The 18,539-nt window shown below is 46.8% G+C and overlaps 1 protein-coding gene across 1 annotated transcript; it reads right to left on the bottom strand.

Moving 5' to 3' along the window:
* Window positions 1-1,204: 1,204 nt before the first annotated feature.
* LOC112253796 (immunoglobulin superfamily member 10) lies at window positions 1,205-18,140 on the bottom strand. Its single transcript, XM_024425791.2, has 11 exons — window positions 17,723-18,140; window positions 17,300-17,523; window positions 16,583-16,712; window positions 14,160-14,398; window positions 13,709-13,860; window positions 13,011-13,494; window positions 7,137-10,981; window positions 5,927-6,884; window positions 4,016-4,202; window positions 3,636-3,778; window positions 1,205-3,486 (listed from the first exon to the last, which is right to left on the bottom strand). Exons 2-11 carry the CDS (start codon window positions 17,491-17,493, stop codon window positions 1,893-1,895), a joined length of 7,926 nt encoding a protein of 2,641 aa, XP_024281559.2. The 5' UTR covers window positions 17,494-17,523; window positions 17,723-18,140; the 3' UTR covers window positions 1,205-1,892.
* Window positions 18,141-18,539: the final 399 nt, after the last annotated feature.

Below are 18,539 nucleotides of genomic sequence, written 5' to 3'. Positions count from 1 at the left end.
TATTTACTAAATAAACTAAAGTGAATTTTAAAAAATTATAATAAAAAAGTAACAAGAAAAGTACATAACAATAACGCGGATCTATACAGAGGTCCGAGGTACCGAGTCCAAGTCCTTTGTAGTAATAGTTCATTCAGGTAATTTTGTCCAAAATCAAGGTTTTAGGTATGGAATTTGGATTTGGATTGAAGGTTTTGATGTTGAGGTTAGTATCCTGTATAAATCCTTGCAAAAAAATTCAAGTTTATCTACATTGATCCAACTCTATTTCTATCTTTTTGCAGAAGAACTCAGGAGCTCACTGCCTCTCTCTCTTTCTCTCATCCCCTCTCTCTGTCTTTCTCTCTCTCTCCTATGATGTCATCAGTCTCACTATCTGCATAATAGGGTATTACGTTAACTATGTTAGAGACAGAGCAGAGTGGAGGTGGAAAGAAAAAGTTCATATAAACTCAGCAAGACCGCACTACTTAGTGCAGATGACAATATGGTACTGTAATGGCAAATGGACGACTTCATCTCTATAGTCCTGGGACAGACAGGACCACAGGTGTGTCCAAGATGTGAGCAGCGGCCCTGGGTGGTGTCTGCTTTGTGTTTGACCTGGGCCTGGGGATCAGCGAGAGACAGCTAAAGCCTTTATTTCTTCGATTATCTGAAACAAAAGAGGGAACATTTATTCGGGCTCAACAGCCAAATGTACGGGCCATTTACTGAAGAGCAGGTCCATCAATAGTCAAAGAAACACAGGCTCTATGTCATCCCTCTTGCAGCGGTACTGCACCCCTTCAAGTTGTGAGTGGATTTCATAAATCATGAAAGCTGATTACAATTAAGTCTGTAGAGTTAAAGTGGGAATTCTTTCAGAGGGAAACCAGTGAACTAACAGGGGATTTCCCCCACACAACCAGATGGTTCTCCTTTTAGCAAGAGAGGGACCATGACTGTATAATAATTCCCAGAGCTACGTTTGAAAATGTTTACTCTTGGAAGACAGATGCCTAATCTGTCCTGACCTAGTTCTAAGTTCTTATCCCCTTCCCAAATTGCACCCTATTCCCTTTGTAGTGCACTACTTTTGCCCAGGGCCCATACACTACGGCTGCATCTTAAATCACACCCTATTTCCAATATCGTGCATTATTTGGGATGCATCCATAGTCTTTTCTCAAACGTATATAAGTAATATTCTACAAGATTTCGATGGATTTTGAGCTTCTCTTTATTTAAAAATGTGTAAAATTCCTATACATCAAGAGTCTTTTAAAGACAAATAATTTAATAATGAGGGCATGTAAAACCATATTAGTATTATTGTATGTGCTGATGTTGACACCTATGAGGGTTGCAATCAGATCTAAACCATATTGCATGTACAATAAACGGTAATGTGTGAGTCTCTCCTGTAAATAGCAGGGTTACGAGTCCTTAAAAATACTTTTGGTTAAGATAGTATGATGATATGGATGATTGGGAAGCAGTTATTCAAAACACCAGCCATTGTTGCATTTCAGCAATGTTGGTTATTTTCTGTATCATTTCGAATCTTTTCATTAAATCGAACATAAGATATTTAGCTATGCTTATCAAAACTGTTTGACATAAATTGTCATTGTCAGCGCAGAAGATTTAAAGTCCTTCATAGCAAAGTCTTTTTTTGATGAGTGAAAAATGGCTGTGTCACAAAATGGTGGTTGAAATGCAGCTGAAACATGGCCTTGAATGATGTCACAGGACAGATAGCTACCATTTGGAAAATGTATCTTTACTTTGCATTGACAGTGATTCAAAGGCTCTCCAACATCATGTGGATGGATGAAAAGTATTGGCTGTGCTCAGCTCCTTTGGCAGTTTCTTGGGCATATGATGAAAACCTATTTGTCTAAGGCTAATCAGAACACATGTAGATAGGTGGCTTTAGTATCGACCCCTATCACGTTCCTGGCGGTGCATTTGTAGAAGCCCTGGTCTCTCTGCGTGGGGTTCTGGATGATGAGAGAACCTTGTGGGTGGAGGTACTTGTTGCCAAAGAGGCGTGGCTGGGCACTGACCGCTAGCCGCGTCCTATCCGGCGTCTCCCAGGCAATCTCAGCTCGGGGGATCCCCGTGGCAATACAGTTCAGCTGGACCGCCACGCCGTGGCGAGCGTATATCACGGGAGGCGAGCCATTGGTGATGCGAGGCAGGTATGCAATGACGATGACAGGCACGGAGAGCAGGGCGCTGCCGTACTCGTTGGCCGCTCGGCAGACGTAGGAGCCGCGGTCGTAGACGGACGCCTGCTGGATGGCGAGCGTCCCATTGGCTAGGACGGCGTAGCGACCGGCTCTCTGTGTCCGCCCCAGGACCACCCCACTGGGCAGGGTCCACGTCAGCCGGAGGGGGTCCCCCGTGGAGAGACAGTGGAGTTGGAGGCTCTCCCCATTCATAATACTGATGGGGGAGTTGTAGCGGTTATTGATCTCTGGTTTCCTCTCCGGGGCTAAAGTAATAGTACGTTCCACTAGCCCGGCGACATTCCTCACCAGGCAGCGGTACATACCACTCTCAGAGACAGAGGGGTTAGTGATGACCAAGGAGCCGTCAGGTCGGTGGAAGAACTTGGAGAACTGGGCACCCCTCATGAGGGGGGAACCATTAGGGAGGATCCAAGTTACCGTTGGGGGTGCTGGGCCTCCTTCAAAGGAGCAGTTCAGGGTCATGGTACTGCCTACCGTTAGAGAGAGGCTCTCTGTTTTGGGCCCTCTGAGCTGCGGCCTCTCTACCATCTCTCTAACCTCCAGGTGGACCATCAGCCTGGCCTCCCCGCCCTCATTGCGTGCGATGCAGGCCAGCTGAGCCGAGTCGGTCCCCTTCGGCGAACGTATATCCAACGTACCGTTACGATGCACCGTCATTCTGCTGCTGTAGTATGGCGCCGGGAGAACGATGTTCTCCGGTAACACCCACATGACCTGGGGGATGGGTGTCCCCACGGCCTCGCAGGCCAGCATGGTGCGCTGGTCCCTTATAGCCGTCACTCTGATAGTGTTGACCATACCTCTCAGTCCGTTGATGGTCGGCGGCGTCACCAGGACGTCCACCCTGGTGACTTTGCGGTCCTGACCGGCACTGTTCCTAGCTGTGCAGGTGTAGTTACCAGCATCAAAGTGTTGTGCCTTCTGGACCACTAATGTACCATCATTATGGACCTGGTACTTAGCGGGGGAGGAGGCAATGGCCCGGTTAGTGGGGGAGAGCCACGTGATGACTGGGGTCGGCTCTCCCTTGGCGCTGCACTTCAGAGACACGGTCTCCCCATAAAGAACCCTGACGACTTCAGGGCTTTGAGTTTTGTCTCTGATGATCGGAGGGTCCGCCACCACCTTGACGTGAACCTTCATCTCATCCTTCCCTATCTGGTTCTCAGCGTAGCATGTGTAGTCTCCTTCCTCTCTCATCCCCACGTCGTTGGCGTACAACGTCCCGTTGTCGAACACCACGTATCTGGGGGGTGGGAGGGGTTGGGTGATTGTTTGAAAATTGTACTGGGATCCTTATCGACTATGCAGTTAATGTGCTTCAATAACAGATTGGGTGTACATACTGTATTATGTGATTCAATAACGGTATGTGTGAAGTTGAATACCAAGTACCTGCGGGTGCGCCCACCTCTAGCCCTACTATCCGTCTGTTTCAGTGTGTTGATCATGGTGCCGTCCGGCAGAGCCCAGCGGATCTCAGGGTTCGGGAGGCCAGACGCTACACAGTCCACCTTCAGGTCTCCTCCATACATCACCTTCAGATTCAAAAATATTTATTGTCTATCCAATCGTACATTATACAGAAAATCAACCGAAATATTTGCATGACAACCAAGGTTCTGCCCCATATGGCACCCTAACCCCTATATAGTGCACTCTTTTTCACTAAGGCCCATAGGGCTCTGGTCAAAAGTAGTGCACTGTACAGGGAATAGGGTGCCATTTGGGATGTGGCCCATTATTTACATAGAAACCTAAGACAAAAGACAGACCTTCTGACTGGCCAGCAGCTGCTTCTGCTCGATCTTGGCCGGCTTGGTCAGCACGCTAACCCTCAGAAGCATGTAGTCGTCCCCCATCTTGTTTCGGGCCACACACAGGTAGTCCCCACCATCTTTCTCTGTCATGGCCTGGATGGCCAGAGAACCGTTGGTGAACACCTTTATTCTGGGGTCGAAGCTGAACCCCCCCCCCCAACAAAAACAAGTTGTTATAGTTTGTGAATAACAGTATGTCCTGCTGTTAATAGCAACCATTTTAGGTATTTTTTTAATGGTTTTTCAGCTAAACTTTAGGGAATAGAAAATGTGCCTGTATGATTTCACAGTAAACCTTCTCATTCATGATAACATCTGATGATCTGACAGTTGATATACATTGCCATCAGAAAGTGTTCATACTCCTTGACTTATTCCACATTTTGTTGTGTTACAGCCTGAATTCAACATGGATTAAATATATATTTGTTCACTCATCTACACACAATACCCCATAATGACAAAGTGTAAACATGTTTTTAGAAATCTTTGCGAATATATTGAAAATAGAATACACACATATTTCATTTACATAAGTATTATTCACACCCTTGAGTCAATACATGTTAGAATCACCTTTGGCAGCGATTACAGCTGAGTCTTTCTGGGTAAGTCCCTAAGAGCTTTGTACACCTGGATTGTGCAATATTTGCACATTATTATTTAAATAATTCTTCAAGCTTTGTTAAATTAGTTGTTGATCATTTCTAGACAGCCATTTTCAAGTCTTGCCATACATTTTCAAGTCTTGCCATACATTTTCAAGTCTTGCCATACATTTTCAAGACGATTTAAGTCTAAACTGTAACTAGGTCACTAAGGAACATACTTGGTAAGCAACTCTAGTGTATATTTGGGCTTGTGTTTCAGGTTATTGTCCTACTGTAAGGTGAATTTGTCTCCCAGTGTCTGTTGGATAGCAGACTGAACCAGGCTTTCCTCTAGGATTTTGCCTGTGGTTAGCTCTATTTCCATCGCTTTCTATCATAACTTGAAAATATGATGAGTGGTACTCAGTGATGTGTTGTGTTGGATTTTCCCCAAACATAACGCTTTGGTATTCAGGACATAAAGTGAATTAGTTTGCCACATTTTTTGCAAACAGGAAGCATATTTTGGAACATTTTAATTCTGAACAGGCCTCCTTCTTTTCACTCTGTAATTTAGGTTAGTATTGTGGAGTAACTACAATGTTGTTGATCTGTCTTCAGTTTTCTCCTATCACAGTCACCATTGGCCTCATGGTGAAATTCCTGAGCGGTTTCCTTCCTCTCTGGCAGGAAGGATGCCTGTATCTTCTGCAGTGACTGGGTGTATTGATACACCATCCAAAGTGTCATTAATAACTTCGCCATGCTCAAAGGGATATTCAGCGTCTGCTTTTACATTTTTTACTCATCTACTAATAGGTGCCCTTCGCTGCAAAGCATTGGAAAACCTCTGTGGTCTTTGTGATTGAATCGGTGTTTGAATTTATTGCTCGACTGAGGGACTTTGTAGATAAGTGTATGTGTGGGATACAGAGATGTGGCAGTCATTTACAAATCACGTTAAACACCATTATTGCACACAGACCATGCAACTTATTATGTGACTTTTTCCTGCCCTAACAAATGGGTTGAATACTTATTAACTCAAGACATATCAGCTCTTCATTTTTAATTAATTTGTAAAAATGTCTAAAAACATAATTCCACGCTGACATAATGGCATATTGTGTGTAGGCCAGTGACATAAAATCTCAATTTAATCCATTTTAAATTCAGGCTGTAACAAAACAAAATGTGGAAAAAGTACTGTACATACAGAGAATGGCCTGAAGGGCATATTAGACAGTGAGTGAAAAAGATGCCAGAAGATGCATACCTGTACTGGGAATCCACTAGTTTCTTAGAGGGGGTCCTCCAGACGATCCTGGGCTCTGGTTTTCCTGTGGCAATGCAGTCGAGCCTCAGCAGCCCCCCATAGACCACGTCAGTCCTCTGGGGAGACGAGGAGGTAATCCTGGCCTCGGTGGAAGATGGGAGTCTCAGTACTGTCAGAACGCTGGTTCTCCTGGAGGCTCCTACCGCATTACTGGCCACACACTCATATATCCCCGCGTCGCCTTTGCCTAGCCCACGGATGTACAGGGTCCCGTTGGGGAAGACAAAGAAATGACGGCCGTTGACGAACTGCGAGGTGAGGAGCTGGACTCCGTCAGGCGTGGTCCAGCGGATGATGGGCGTAGGGGCTCCTTTGGCGGTGCAGTGGATATAGGCCGTGCTGCCCTCGGGGAGGGACACGTTCTCATAGCGAGGTTGTTGGATGACTGGAGCCAAGGCTGCCACATGGAGTCGGACAGAGACGGTGTCGGCTCCCGCCACGCTGCTGCCGATACATTTATAGATCCCTCTGTCTGTGTAGCTGGCCTGAGTTATCCGGAGAGTACCGTTACCGAGGAGGTCCACGCGCTTGGGGCCAGACTGAGGGCTGGGCTGGGGGCCACTGGCTGGGTTGTCAGGGCTCGGGGCTGGGGGGGCAGTGAGGTGGACCCTGTCAGGCAGCACCCAGGTGACCCGGGGCATGGGATGTCCCTGTACCTGGCACTCCAGATCGATGCCGTCCCCGTGGTACACGGTAGCATCGCGGTAGCGCGGCTGGAGCACTCTGGGATGCTGGGCCAGCACCATCAGGGAGACCACCATCTTGTCCACGCCATACTGGTTCTGGACCATACAGAGGTACTGGCCTCGGTCCTGGGGCTGGCTGTTACGGATGATAAACGTGCCGTTGGGATGGACCTCGAACCTCTGGACCCGAGTGTTCTGGGCTACTGTCGCTCCTGCATGAATGAAAATAACACATGTTTAAAGACATCGAGTAGATGAAAACAATGCAGATAAAGGATTATTTCTACAACATGTTGTCTGTTGAAACACAAGAATGGAGCATAGCTTATATCATTAGAAATAGGATTCTCCTTTTTTTGTTACATTAACAGGCTTACATACAGCGGTGTAATTCTGTAACAGAGAGTGAAGGAGGATGTTCTATGAAGAGGGGAGAACAGAAAAGGAAGTGCTGTTATACATACCAGTGGAGACTCTCGTCCAGGAGAGGAAAGGCTTGGGCTCCCCTACAGCCACACAGGGCAGCTGTGCATCCATCTCTGCATTCACTGTCACTGTCTGCACATCCACGTTGGTGATCCGGGGCTTCCCTCTTACAGCAGGACCTGCTACAGACACCCCACCTGATAACCCCTGTGTCTGGGTAGGGGTCTCTGTCCTCTGGCCCCCACTAGATGGACTCTGAGGCTTCGACGAAGACACAAATAAAGTCTGAGAAACGCTCATTGTGGTGGTGGGAGTGAGAGTGGTTGTGGTGGTCGTCTGTTTGACCATCTGAGTGTTTACGTTTGTGACTGTCCTGTGCCTGTGGGGTGTTCTGGGTTCTGTGGTGGTTGGTTTAACACCAGTGACTGGATCAGGCTTGATGTCAGTTGACTCTAGTTTAGTCGTGGTGTGGGAGTCGGCTGGTGGTGGTTGTCTGTCGGGGTCAGATCTGGTGATTAGGATGGAGTCTCCTCTGTTGAGGATCGGGTTGTTCCTCTGGTCGGGTTGAGAGATGAGGACTCTCTCTCTATGACTGTCTGGGATGTGGTTGGAGTTGGAGGGAACCTCCACTGTTCTGGATGAAGGTTGGGTCCTGACCCTAGTGGATGGAGTGTTTAGTACAGGGATCTGAGGCTTCACCCTTGAGGGGAAAACTACAGATGCCTTAACTGATGTGGAGGTGACAGGTGACATTGTTGGAGTAACGCCCTTTGTTGTCGTAGCAGCAACAGAAACCGCAACATTTTCCAATGGTGTTCGGTCTTTGCCTGTGGCGGAAGTGCTTTCTCTGATGTTATAGTGCCCATCAAAGGTTGTTCCCGGCTTAACAGTGACTGTTTTAGAAGGATCAGAGCCGCGATAAGAGCTTTCAGATGTCACCGGCATTTCAGTGGTACTAACCCGAGCCTTCTCATGTCCTGCCTCTTCATGAAAGGGCTCTTTTGTTGAGGCACCCGGGGCCTGTGTTGTGCCGTGTGCACTGGTTATTTCATGCCAGATAGATGGGGACACGCTGTCAATCTCTTTGACCGGCACTTTTTTAACCTCAGTCGTACCTTCTGTATATCGATAGTCTGGTGTGTTGGGCTGTCCATCTGGTAGCACTCCCGGTCGAGTGTTGCGATTCTCCGGGGACTTATCAGGACTTGGGACAGGGTGAAGGCCTACAGTAGCGCTGCCTCCCCTTTGCGTTGTCTTGGTTGGTTTAACTGCAGGAAGGGGGACGCTTGTAAATGTTCCCTGACTGGCTGTCGTGTGCACATCCGAGTGCTCTGGGACTGGGCTCTGAGTGTTCGGAGTCTGAGAGGCTCTTTCTGGGGCTGCTCTGTGATGGCTGCTCTGGGACGTTTGTTTATATGTTTCTGTTAAAGAGGTTGTGGGAGACGCCGGTGGGGCTGTTGTGCTCCTGAACAGTGGTTCGGCGTGTGGTGAAAGGGTGCCCTTTCGAGTTGTAGGCGTCACTGAAGGGTCACTCCTGTCTTGGTATAAAGAGACTCCTGTGTTCTCTTCGTGACTCACTCTGCCTGATGACGTTGCTTGGCTGCCCGTCGATGGAACTGCGGTATTAAACCTGTCCGTCATGCTTTTGGCCTTGTGGAACGCTTCTATATTAATCCACGTGGCAGTGGTTGCCTTGGTAGTTGTTGGGAGCGCGTCCTTAGGTGTGGCTGCGGTTGTAAAATCACTTCTCAACGGATTATTAGGCTTTGGCTTCTTTCTGCCCGTATTGGGCCGTCTTCTCCTGCCCCCACCCCCATTCCTCCTCCTGGGGTTCTGGTTTCTGAGTCGAGTAGCCACCTCACCTGGAGTTTCCTTCCTCATATACACAGCTGAAGTGAGCTCGGCCGTGGGAGAAGGTGCGGTGAGTGGAAGATGGGTTATATTCGACGTCGCATGCTGCTTTAGCTGTGTACGTGTTTCTAGCTTAGCAGTTGTGCGCCGAGTCTCAGTGAGAGAGTGATCAAATTCAGCGCTCTCCGTCTCCGATTCAGAGTACCCTCTAACTGCGGTGGTGGTAAGTGACGGGTCAAGTCCAGCTCTGTCTGAATATGCGTCACCTCCTTCATTATAGCTGTTAAAAACACTGGGTTCGTTAGCGTCTTCCGCCCCCTGATTATCCTCAGACGTGGGTGAGATATCAGACTCTGTAATCGCCTCACCATCTGTAGCAGAAGCGGTGGGGGTGGTGCTTTGATTTTCTCCTTGTAAAGAATCGTGGTATGAAGAACTGGTCCAGACGTTCACACGCAGCTGACCCAGGATCTGGGAGTGTGTGGGTGTGACTGTGTGCCTGCCTGGCGTCTTTGTGTGTGTGACAGTGTTACTGGGCTGCTGGGGAACAGATGTGACAGGCTCTGTGACCGGCTGCGTGAAACGAGCATGATTTGTGCCTGTATCCGCATCGGAGTCTGTGGTGTAAGTAGTGTGTAGAATGGATGTATGCGGTATAATAGTGGGTGTGTATAGCTCTTTCTCCTCTTCCTCGTGGAGGTCGTCTATTGACCCCTCTATGTTGCCCGGAGACTCTGTCTGCTTAGCACTGGCCATTGTCGTTGACTCCTGATTCTTCTTTGTGGTGAGGTGAGTTGAGCTGGGTGTTATGATAATGTTACCCTGTCCGTTCTTGTCACGGATTTTGGCCAAAATGTCCGCCCACTTCTCCGGGTCTATATTTTTGTTTGCCACGTTAATCCTCCTCCTCGTCTCCACTGTGTTTTTCTTGTCTTCGACATTTGTCCCTGTCGTGGTTGGTTTTCTAGGTGCAGCAGGTCGCCTCCATGTGTTTCTAAATGGATGTCCTCCACCCCTGTTTGAACCTTGACCTCTCCGCCGATTCATTAGCTCCACACGGCTCGGGGGTGAGGATGAGGAGGAAGAGGAGGAGGGGATTTCTTCCTGTGCGTCCTCATTGTCCCCTGATGCCTCCTCAGTGGCCTCCATGGGGGCTTTGACCCTGGTGTTGACCCCTGAAGCGGACTGTGGCCTCATTCTCCTCAATGGTCGCATCTCTGCTCCTAACTGTCTGGTGAGAGTCACCTTAGTAGCCAGGGAATACACACCATGCTGGTTCATGGCCACACACTTATAATATCCACTGTCTGTCAGTCGACTCTCTGGGACTCTCAGAGTTCCGTTGGAATACACCAGCGCTCTAGAAGAGTTGGCTCTGTGACTCACTATGTTGCTGTCAGGAAGGATCCAGTTGATCTCAGGGTCAGGAGAGCCAGACACGACACAGTTCAGAGTGAGCGGGACACCGGTGAACCCCTCTACGAGGGTAGGCGCCGTCTCATCCCCTCCAAGAGGGGGAGGACTGGAGGACTCCTCGACCGTCAGGCGGAAAGGGAGGACACTGAGGTCGTCAGAGACCTGGGCGATACAGTAATATATCCCTGAGTCTGAGTGTCCTACAACTTTAATATCCAACCTGCCGGTGCTCGACACTGACACCCTGTTGTCTGGGCTGCTGTACGGTGCCTCCAGCTGGGTCCCGTCTGGCAGCATCCAGCGAACCGCCGTGTCTCCTGAGCTCAACACGTTACAGTCTATTGCAGCAGAGCTGCCCATTACAACACTCAGCGCCGTCCTGGTAGTGTTTGTGTTCTCTATCATGACCCATGTCCTGCGTTGTCTGCGCTCCAGCTCAGGCTCCACGGTCTGTGTGAGGTGGGTGCTGAGGATCAGCTTGACACTCTTCCCAGTGGACTGGGGCCTGTTCAGCTGCAGGTCCACAGAGCTCTGCATCAGCCAGGATGGTTGAGCTACCACGTTAGCCTTAACCCCTGTGTAGTACAACGCATCTCTCTCCAGGTCCTGCCTGTACCTGGAGATCAAGAAGTTTGAGTTTATTAGAAAAAAAACACATAACATAGCAGTATGAAATTAGATGCACTATATCACGTATTGAACTCAAGGCCCATTCAATCCGGCCTGCGGGTGGTTTGATTATTATTAATATATAGAGTAGCAGTCAAAAGTTTGGAAACACCTACTAATCTTTCTTTATTTTTACTATTTTCTACCCTGTAGAATAATAGTGAAGATATCAAAATGATTAAATAACACATATGGAATCATGTAGTAACCAAAAAAGTGTTAAACAAATCAAAATAGATTTTATATTTGAGATTCTTCAAAGTAGCCACCATTTGCCTCGATGACAGCTTTGCACACTCTTGGCATTCTCTCAACCAGCTTCGACTGGAATACTTTTCCAACAGTCTTGAAGGAGTTCCCACATATTTTGAGCACTTGTTGGCTGCTTTGCCTTCACTCTGCGGTCCAACTCATCCCAAACTATCTCAATTTGGTTGAGGTCGGGTGATTGTGGAGGCCAGGTCATCTGATGAAGTACTCCGTCACTCTCCTTCTTGGTCAAATAGCCCGTACACAGCCTGGAGGTGTGTTTTGGGTCATTGTCCTGTTGAAAAACAAATGATAGTCCCACTAAGTGTAAACCAGATGGGATGGAGTATTGGTGCAGAATGCTGTGGTAGACATGCTGGTTAAGTGTGCCTTGAATTCTAAATCAGTCACCAGCAAATCACCCCCACACCATCCCACTTCCTCCTCCATGCTTCACGGTGGGAACCACACATGCAAAATCATCCGTTCACCTACTCTGCATCTCACAAAGACACAATGGTTGGAATCAAAAATCTCAAATTTGGACTCATCAGACCAAAGACAGATTTCCACGGATCTAATGTCCATTGATCGTGTTTCTTGGACAAGCAAGTCTCTTCTTCTTATTGGTGTCCTTTAGTAGTGGTTTCTGTGCAGCAATTTAACCATGAAGGCCTGATTCATGCAGTCTCCTCTGAACAGTTGATGTTGAGATGTGTCTGTTACTTGAACTCTGTGAAGCATTTATTTGGGCAGTAATTTCTGAGGCTGGTAACTCTAATGAACTTATCCTCTGCAGCAGAGGTAACTCTGGGTCTTCCTTTCCTGTGGCGGACCTTCATCATAGCGCTTGATGGTTTTTGCGACTGCACTTGAAGAAACTTTCAGAGTTCTTGAAATTTTCCAAACTGATTGGCTCAAACGCATTAAGAAGGAAAGAAATTCCACAAATTAACTTTTAACAAGGCACACCTGTTAATTGAAATGCATTCCAGGAGACTAACTCATGAAGCTGATTGAGAAAATGCCAAGCGTGTGCAAAGCTATCGTCAAGGCAAAGGGTGGCTACTTTAAAGAATCAAATATAAAATATATTTTCATTTGTTTAACATGTTTTTGGTTACTACATGATTCCATATGTGTTATTTAATAGTTTTGACATCTTCACCATTATTCTACAATGTAGAATGAAAGAAAAACCCTGGAATGAGTAGATGTGTCCAAACTTTTGACTGGTACTGTATATTTATATATTTTTGTGGGAAAAAACAATCTCAATCATTATTTAAATGACTAAAACCAAATCAAGACTGTGTTGAAATAATAATGGACCTACATTTACAGTCTCTTCACTCTGTCCAGCTAGCTAACAGTCATCGAAACGAAAGCTAGACAGTCAGGGAGCATCGAAAAATAGAGTGAGGACAATTTTTTGCACATTTTGATGGCAAGGAAATACAATACATTTTAAGTGTGGCCCTCTGGACCTCAGTGAAGACTGAATGTGGCCCTTGGGGAAAATGAGTTTGACAACTGTGCTCTGTATTGAGGACCACTCTGAAATGAACATATAAAATCACATAAATCACATACGGGCAAATCTTAACTTCCACAAACATTCACGTGCATTGATCTCAATGCACAACTAAGTGAAAATGTTACTCAAGTAGAAGCTGGAATTTGGCCCATAATGATCAGTTAAAAAGTGGTTTCTTAATCCAGCCTACCTGTAGCTGGGCACCGGCTCCTTAGTCAGCATGATCTCTCTCTGCAGGTGAGCGGGCGTGTCGCTATAGTAGGCGATCAGCTTCCAGAGTCTCTCATAATTGTCCCTGTTGATGGGACACTCCAGATCCACAGAGATACTCACATTAGAGGCCAGCTGCAGTGGGTTGACCTGCTCCCAGCTGACCTTAGACAACTCTCTGCGGGGCTCTCCGACGCTGCACTCCAGATCCACTTTGTTCCCATGTTCGTCCGTCAGGCCTAAGGTAATGTTGCCAAATGGCCTCTTGAACTCCTCCAGGGTCATGACCTCTGTCTCTGTGTCCTCTGGGGTCGTAGGTTGATCAGGGGAGGTGATAACAGGGCTGGAGCAGCCCAGTGTGTCCAGGCTCAGGACTTCTTTCATTCGTAAGTTCTTTGGGGAGTAACACATAAGGCAGAGCTGACCTCCTGGGTAGGCCCTGTCCTTTTTACACTTCAGCACACCTATGAAGAAAGGGAGACGAGAGGGAACATTAACATCATTATTCGATGTTTGTAATTCCGAGTGTGAAGTTTGGTTAGGTTTTGGACATACATTTTCAAGGCACAAATGTGTAAAATGACAGCTGCATTATGCTTTGAGCATTGATCCAATTGTATTTGCCATCACTGACAAATACATACATTCACTGAGTAGCTGGTAAATAAAATACCTAACCTGGTGAGTTTTTGTCCCAGTCGGGGAACCACTTCATCCTGCAGTCACATGTCCAAGGGTTCCCATGCAGGAAGAGGTTCTCCAGCTGGGGCATTCCTTCCAGCAGCTTCTGGGGCAGCGAGGTCAGGCTGTTCTCTGACAGGTACAGGTGCCTGATGAATCGATAAGGAGACAGGAGGGACATTATAACGTTAGCTTCAAACATCTTGGCTCCATCTCAATTACTCCTTCCGTGATTCCTCACATCCTATTTCCTTGCCTCATTTTCAACTGCATTAGAGAAGGTCCTGCCCCTCGGACCTTCTACAATGGGTTTTGAGAAGACGGTGAAGAGAGAGGACGCAAAGAATCGAGGAAAGATGAATTGAGAAAGTGCCCGATACTAAGATAAAACGGATAAAATATTGTCCAGAGCATTATGGGTACTGTAGTTCATCATGCTCGGCTTCACCGGAGGGTGGAGACGTGGAAGTGTCCCATCATGGAAAAGGTTGAAAAGGTAGAGGAGTGGAGCTGCTGCAGTCTGTTCCCCTCCAGCTGTAGGAGACGTAGGGAGGTGAGGCCCTGGAAGGTGTCTGGGTGAATGAACTCCAGACGGTTGTGGTCCAGGTGGAGTCTGGTCAGAGACCACAGACCCTGGAGAGTGTGTCTGTTGATCTCCTTCAGTTTGTTATAGCTCATCTTCAGCATCTGAGGGGAAGAAAGGCAGAGGTAAGGGAGTTATCATCCTAATACAATAGAGCAGGGTTTCCCAAACTTCAAATAACCAACTCATCATCAAGCTTTGATTATTTGAATTCAGCTGTGTAGTTCTAGGCCAAAAATACAAAACGTGCACTGGGGCCCCAGGGTGCAGGACCGAGTTTGGGTAACTCTGGAATAGATTATAGTAAAATAGAGTAGAATATAATAATAGAATGGAACAATTGCCTGGTACTATACTGTATAACCTACTTTACAGTACTGAGGTGATATTTCATGTTAATCAACATTTCCTGTTTATTACTGGAAGAACAGCCACGAGCTGCCCAATGACACGAGCCTACCAGACGTGAGTAAGACCTTTAAACAGGTCAACATTCACAGACGTAGTACTAGGATGTGTACTCCAAGCATGCGCTGACCAACTGGCAAGTGTCTTCAATGACATTTTGACTACCGACCCGTAGCACTCACGTCTGTAGCCATGAAGTGCTTAATAAGGCTGGTAATGGCTAACATCTACACAATTATCCCAGAAACCCTAGACCCACCATCATTTGCATACCGCCCCAACAGATAAACAGATGATGCCATCTCTATTGCACTCCACACTGCCCTTTCCCACCTGGACAAAAGGAACACCTACGTGAGAATGTTATTCATTAACTACAGCACAGTGTTCAACAACATAGTACCCTCAAAGCTCATCACTAAGCTAAGGACCCTGGGACTAAACACCTCCCTCTGCAACTGGATCCTGGACTTCCTGGCGGGCCGCCCCCAGGTGGTAAGGGTAGGTAACAATACATCTGCCACGCAGATCCTCAACACGGGGGCACCTCAGGGATCCGTGCTCAGTCCCCTCCTGTACTCCCTGTTCATTCATGACTGCATAGCCAGGGACGACTCCAACACCATCATTAAGTTTGCCGACAATGATGAGACAGCCTATACAGAGGAGGTCAGAGACCTGGCCGTGTGGTGCCAGGATAACAACCTCTCGCTCAACGTGATCAAGACAAATGAGATAATTTGGACTACAGGAAAAGGAGAACCAAGCACACCCCCATTCTCATCGACGGGGCTGTAGTGGAGCAGGCTGAGAGCTTCAAGTTCCTTGGTGTCCACATCACCAACAAACTATCATGGTTCAAACACACCAAGACAGTTGTGAAGAGGGCATGACAAAGCCTATTCCCCCTCAGGAGACTGAAAAGACTTGGCAGAGCCTCAAAAAGTTCTACATCTGCACCATTGAGAGCATCCTGACTGGTTGCATCACTGCCTGGTATGGAAACTGCTCAGCCTCCGACCGCAAGGCACTACAGATGGTAGTGCGTACGGCCCAGTACATCACTGGGGCCAAACTTCCTGCCATCCAGGACCTCTATACCAGGCGGTGTCAGAGGAAGGCCCAAAAAATTGTCAAAGACCCCAGCAATAGACTGTTCTCTCTACTACCAGAGTGCCAAGTCTAGGACAAGAAGGCTTTTCAACAGTTTTTACGCCCAAGCCAAAAGACTCCTGAACAGGTAATCAAATGGCTAAACGGACTATACGCAGTGTGCCATCCCCCCCAACCCCTATTTTACGCTGCTGCTACTCTCTGTTTATTATCTATGCATAGTCACTTTAATTCTACCTACATGTACATATTACCTCAATTACCTGGACTAACCGGTACCCCCTGTATATAGCCTCCACATTGACTCTGTACCGGTACCCCCTGTATATAGCCTCCACATTGACTCTGTACCGGTACCCCCTGTATATAGCCTCCACATTGACTCTGTACCGGTGCCCCCTGTATATAGCCTCCACATTGACTCTGTACTGGTACCCCCTGTATATAGCCTCCACATTGACTCTGTACCGGTACCCCCTGTATATAGCCTCCACATTGACTCTGTACCGGTACCCCCTGTATATAGCCTCCACATTGACTCTGTACCGGTACCCCCTGTATATAGCCTCCACATTGACTCTGTACCGGTACCCCCTGTATATAGCCTCGCTACTGTTATTTTACTGCTGCTCTTGAATTACTTTTATTTTATTTTTTACTTAACACTTATTTTTCTTAAAACGGCATCGTTGGTTCAGGGCTTGTAACTAAGCATTTCACTTTAAGGTTGTATTCGGCGCATGTGACAAATAACATTTGATTTGTACCTGTAAGGACATGAGATCCTTAAAGGCCCCGTTGGGAATGTTGTGGAGATCATTCCCATGCATCATCAGAAGCTCCAGCTTCCTCAACCCAGCCAGAGAGGTCTGAGTCACATGGCTTATGGTGTTAAACCTACAGGAAACAACAACGACACAAAAGCAATTCATGACTGACTATTAAGGTACTTGACTTGTTCTTTGTGGAGCAAAGTGCCTTCATTTCTGACTGTATAAGAAGAAAAGAAGAACTAAAGAACTTAAGACCTCTGGATCAAAACATTGTCAATGAAGGTGGCAGTTGGGAACATATACAGTAGGCGGGCCTTTCTGTTATTTTTAAGAAATGGCTCAAGCTCATATGTAAAATGACTCAGTAAAAAGCATGGGGTATATAATAAGTATATAATACGATTAGATAAGACCTCACTGTAGGCATATTGCATTGTGCACATTTACTTGTGAGTTGCAGAGAGATTAATTTCAGGCACATGCTCAGCAAATACTTAACTGTAAACTACTCCAAAGGCCTCTAATGAAAAGTGAATATTTGATAGCTTTTTAGAAATGTATTGGCCTACAATGCACACGCATAAATACAAATCGTATACATTATGCACATATTGCACGTCTAAAGGTATAAGTTATTGTGCATGACGCTTGTTTTTTTATGCCTATGGTCTCATTGCGGGTCATTGAATAAAGTCAATCCAACAGGCTTACCCCAGGTTCATGCGCTCCACTTGTCTGGGTATGCCGGCGGGCACCGCGAGCAGGGAACGGAACGTGCAGTGCACCTCTGTGGCCTGAGGGCACGTGCACTGGCGCGGGCAGGGGAGACTTGTAACTGGCACCATCAGCACCGACAGTATCAATATGAATGCGGCGGAACGGTCCATCTTCAGCTGCGCATCCATCCACCACAAAAAGGTTTCTACCTCCTATCACTGGAGGGTTACAGATTCATTTTGGTTCATTTCAGTAGTATACCCAAACACAAATGAAAGGGTGAGCTCTGACAAAACACTTCACTGTAGAGAAAATCGTTTGACTATGCGCGAAATTAGTGACCTCTGTATGAACGCATCTTTACACACATCAAACATGGCATGACCTGAACCGAAAGGAAAATGTTAAACATCTCACCTTTTTATAAACTTTTATTTAGATCCAGACTCACTGTATCCTATTTTACCATGGCTTTGGTGTCTCAACGCCACTCCTCACGAAGCGCATAACTCCATAGTTATACAGTCCTATAATGACAAACTCCCCGAAGAATAAAATAGTTACAACAAATTCCGATGTCAAATCCGTAGACAGAAATGCGCACAGAGCTTCGATAGACTGTTTGAAGTATCCGTTTTGTTTCGTGTGTAGCCCCTTGAGAAACTTTGCAAATAAAATGTAACTTCTGCCCAAAACTGTACAGTGCAGGATGCGCCTTCCACCGACAGCGAGGGGTGAGTGAATGGCTAATCGTTTCCAACATACAGTCAGTCTTGAGAAGCAGAAGGACCCAAGGAGGGGTAATAAAATGAGAGAGACGTAAGAGACGGCAACTGCTGAAATCGGCTACAGTAGGTCGTTACAATAAGGATATCGTTTTTCCATTCAACTACGGACATAATCATTGTGTCATCACATTGACAGTTGGCCACTTCCAGGAATCGCTGCTCGAGGACTATCTTCATTAAATTCATGAATTCATTTATAAAAATGAAGGGAGATACCACAGGCTACATCTTTTCTCTGTTGTACTTCTCTACTGTAGACCATCATGTGAGGTAACCTACTAAGTGAAGGGAGCAGACAGACCAAGGTAAAGTTTATGTTGGTTTTACAGCCCTGTCATTTAACATATCACCCTCCATCACACACAGTACTGTATCAGCAAGCACATGTGTCATTTGCAAGCATTCCAGGAACCACAAACAGTATGTCACACTGGCCAATCTATCCC

This window comes from Oncorhynchus tshawytscha, linkage group LG07 (assembly GCF_018296145.1).
Source record: "Oncorhynchus tshawytscha isolate Ot180627B linkage group LG07, Otsh_v2.0, whole genome shotgun sequence".
In the NCBI taxonomy this organism is placed as follows: Eukaryota; Metazoa; Chordata; class Actinopteri; order Salmoniformes; family Salmonidae; genus Oncorhynchus; species Oncorhynchus tshawytscha.
The sequence above is the reverse complement of the archived record's forward strand: the minus strand, read 5'-3'. Positions and strand labels throughout refer to the sequence as shown.

Bases quoted from the DNA above. Each gene is read 5' to 3' on its own strand.
- LOC112253796 (XM_024425791.2), bottom strand. From the start codon at position 17,493: ATGGATGCGCAGCTGAAGATGGACCGTTCCGCCGCATTCATATTGATA. The intron at 13,861-14,159 runs GTGAAGCCGAGC...TCGATTCATCAG, and splicing joins TTCCACGTCTCCACCCTCCG to GCACCTGTACCTGTCAGAGA. The intron at 10,982-13,010 runs GTAGGCTGGATT...CTTGATCTCCAG, and splicing joins GAGCCGGTGCCCAGCTACAG to GTACAGGCAGGACCTGGAGA.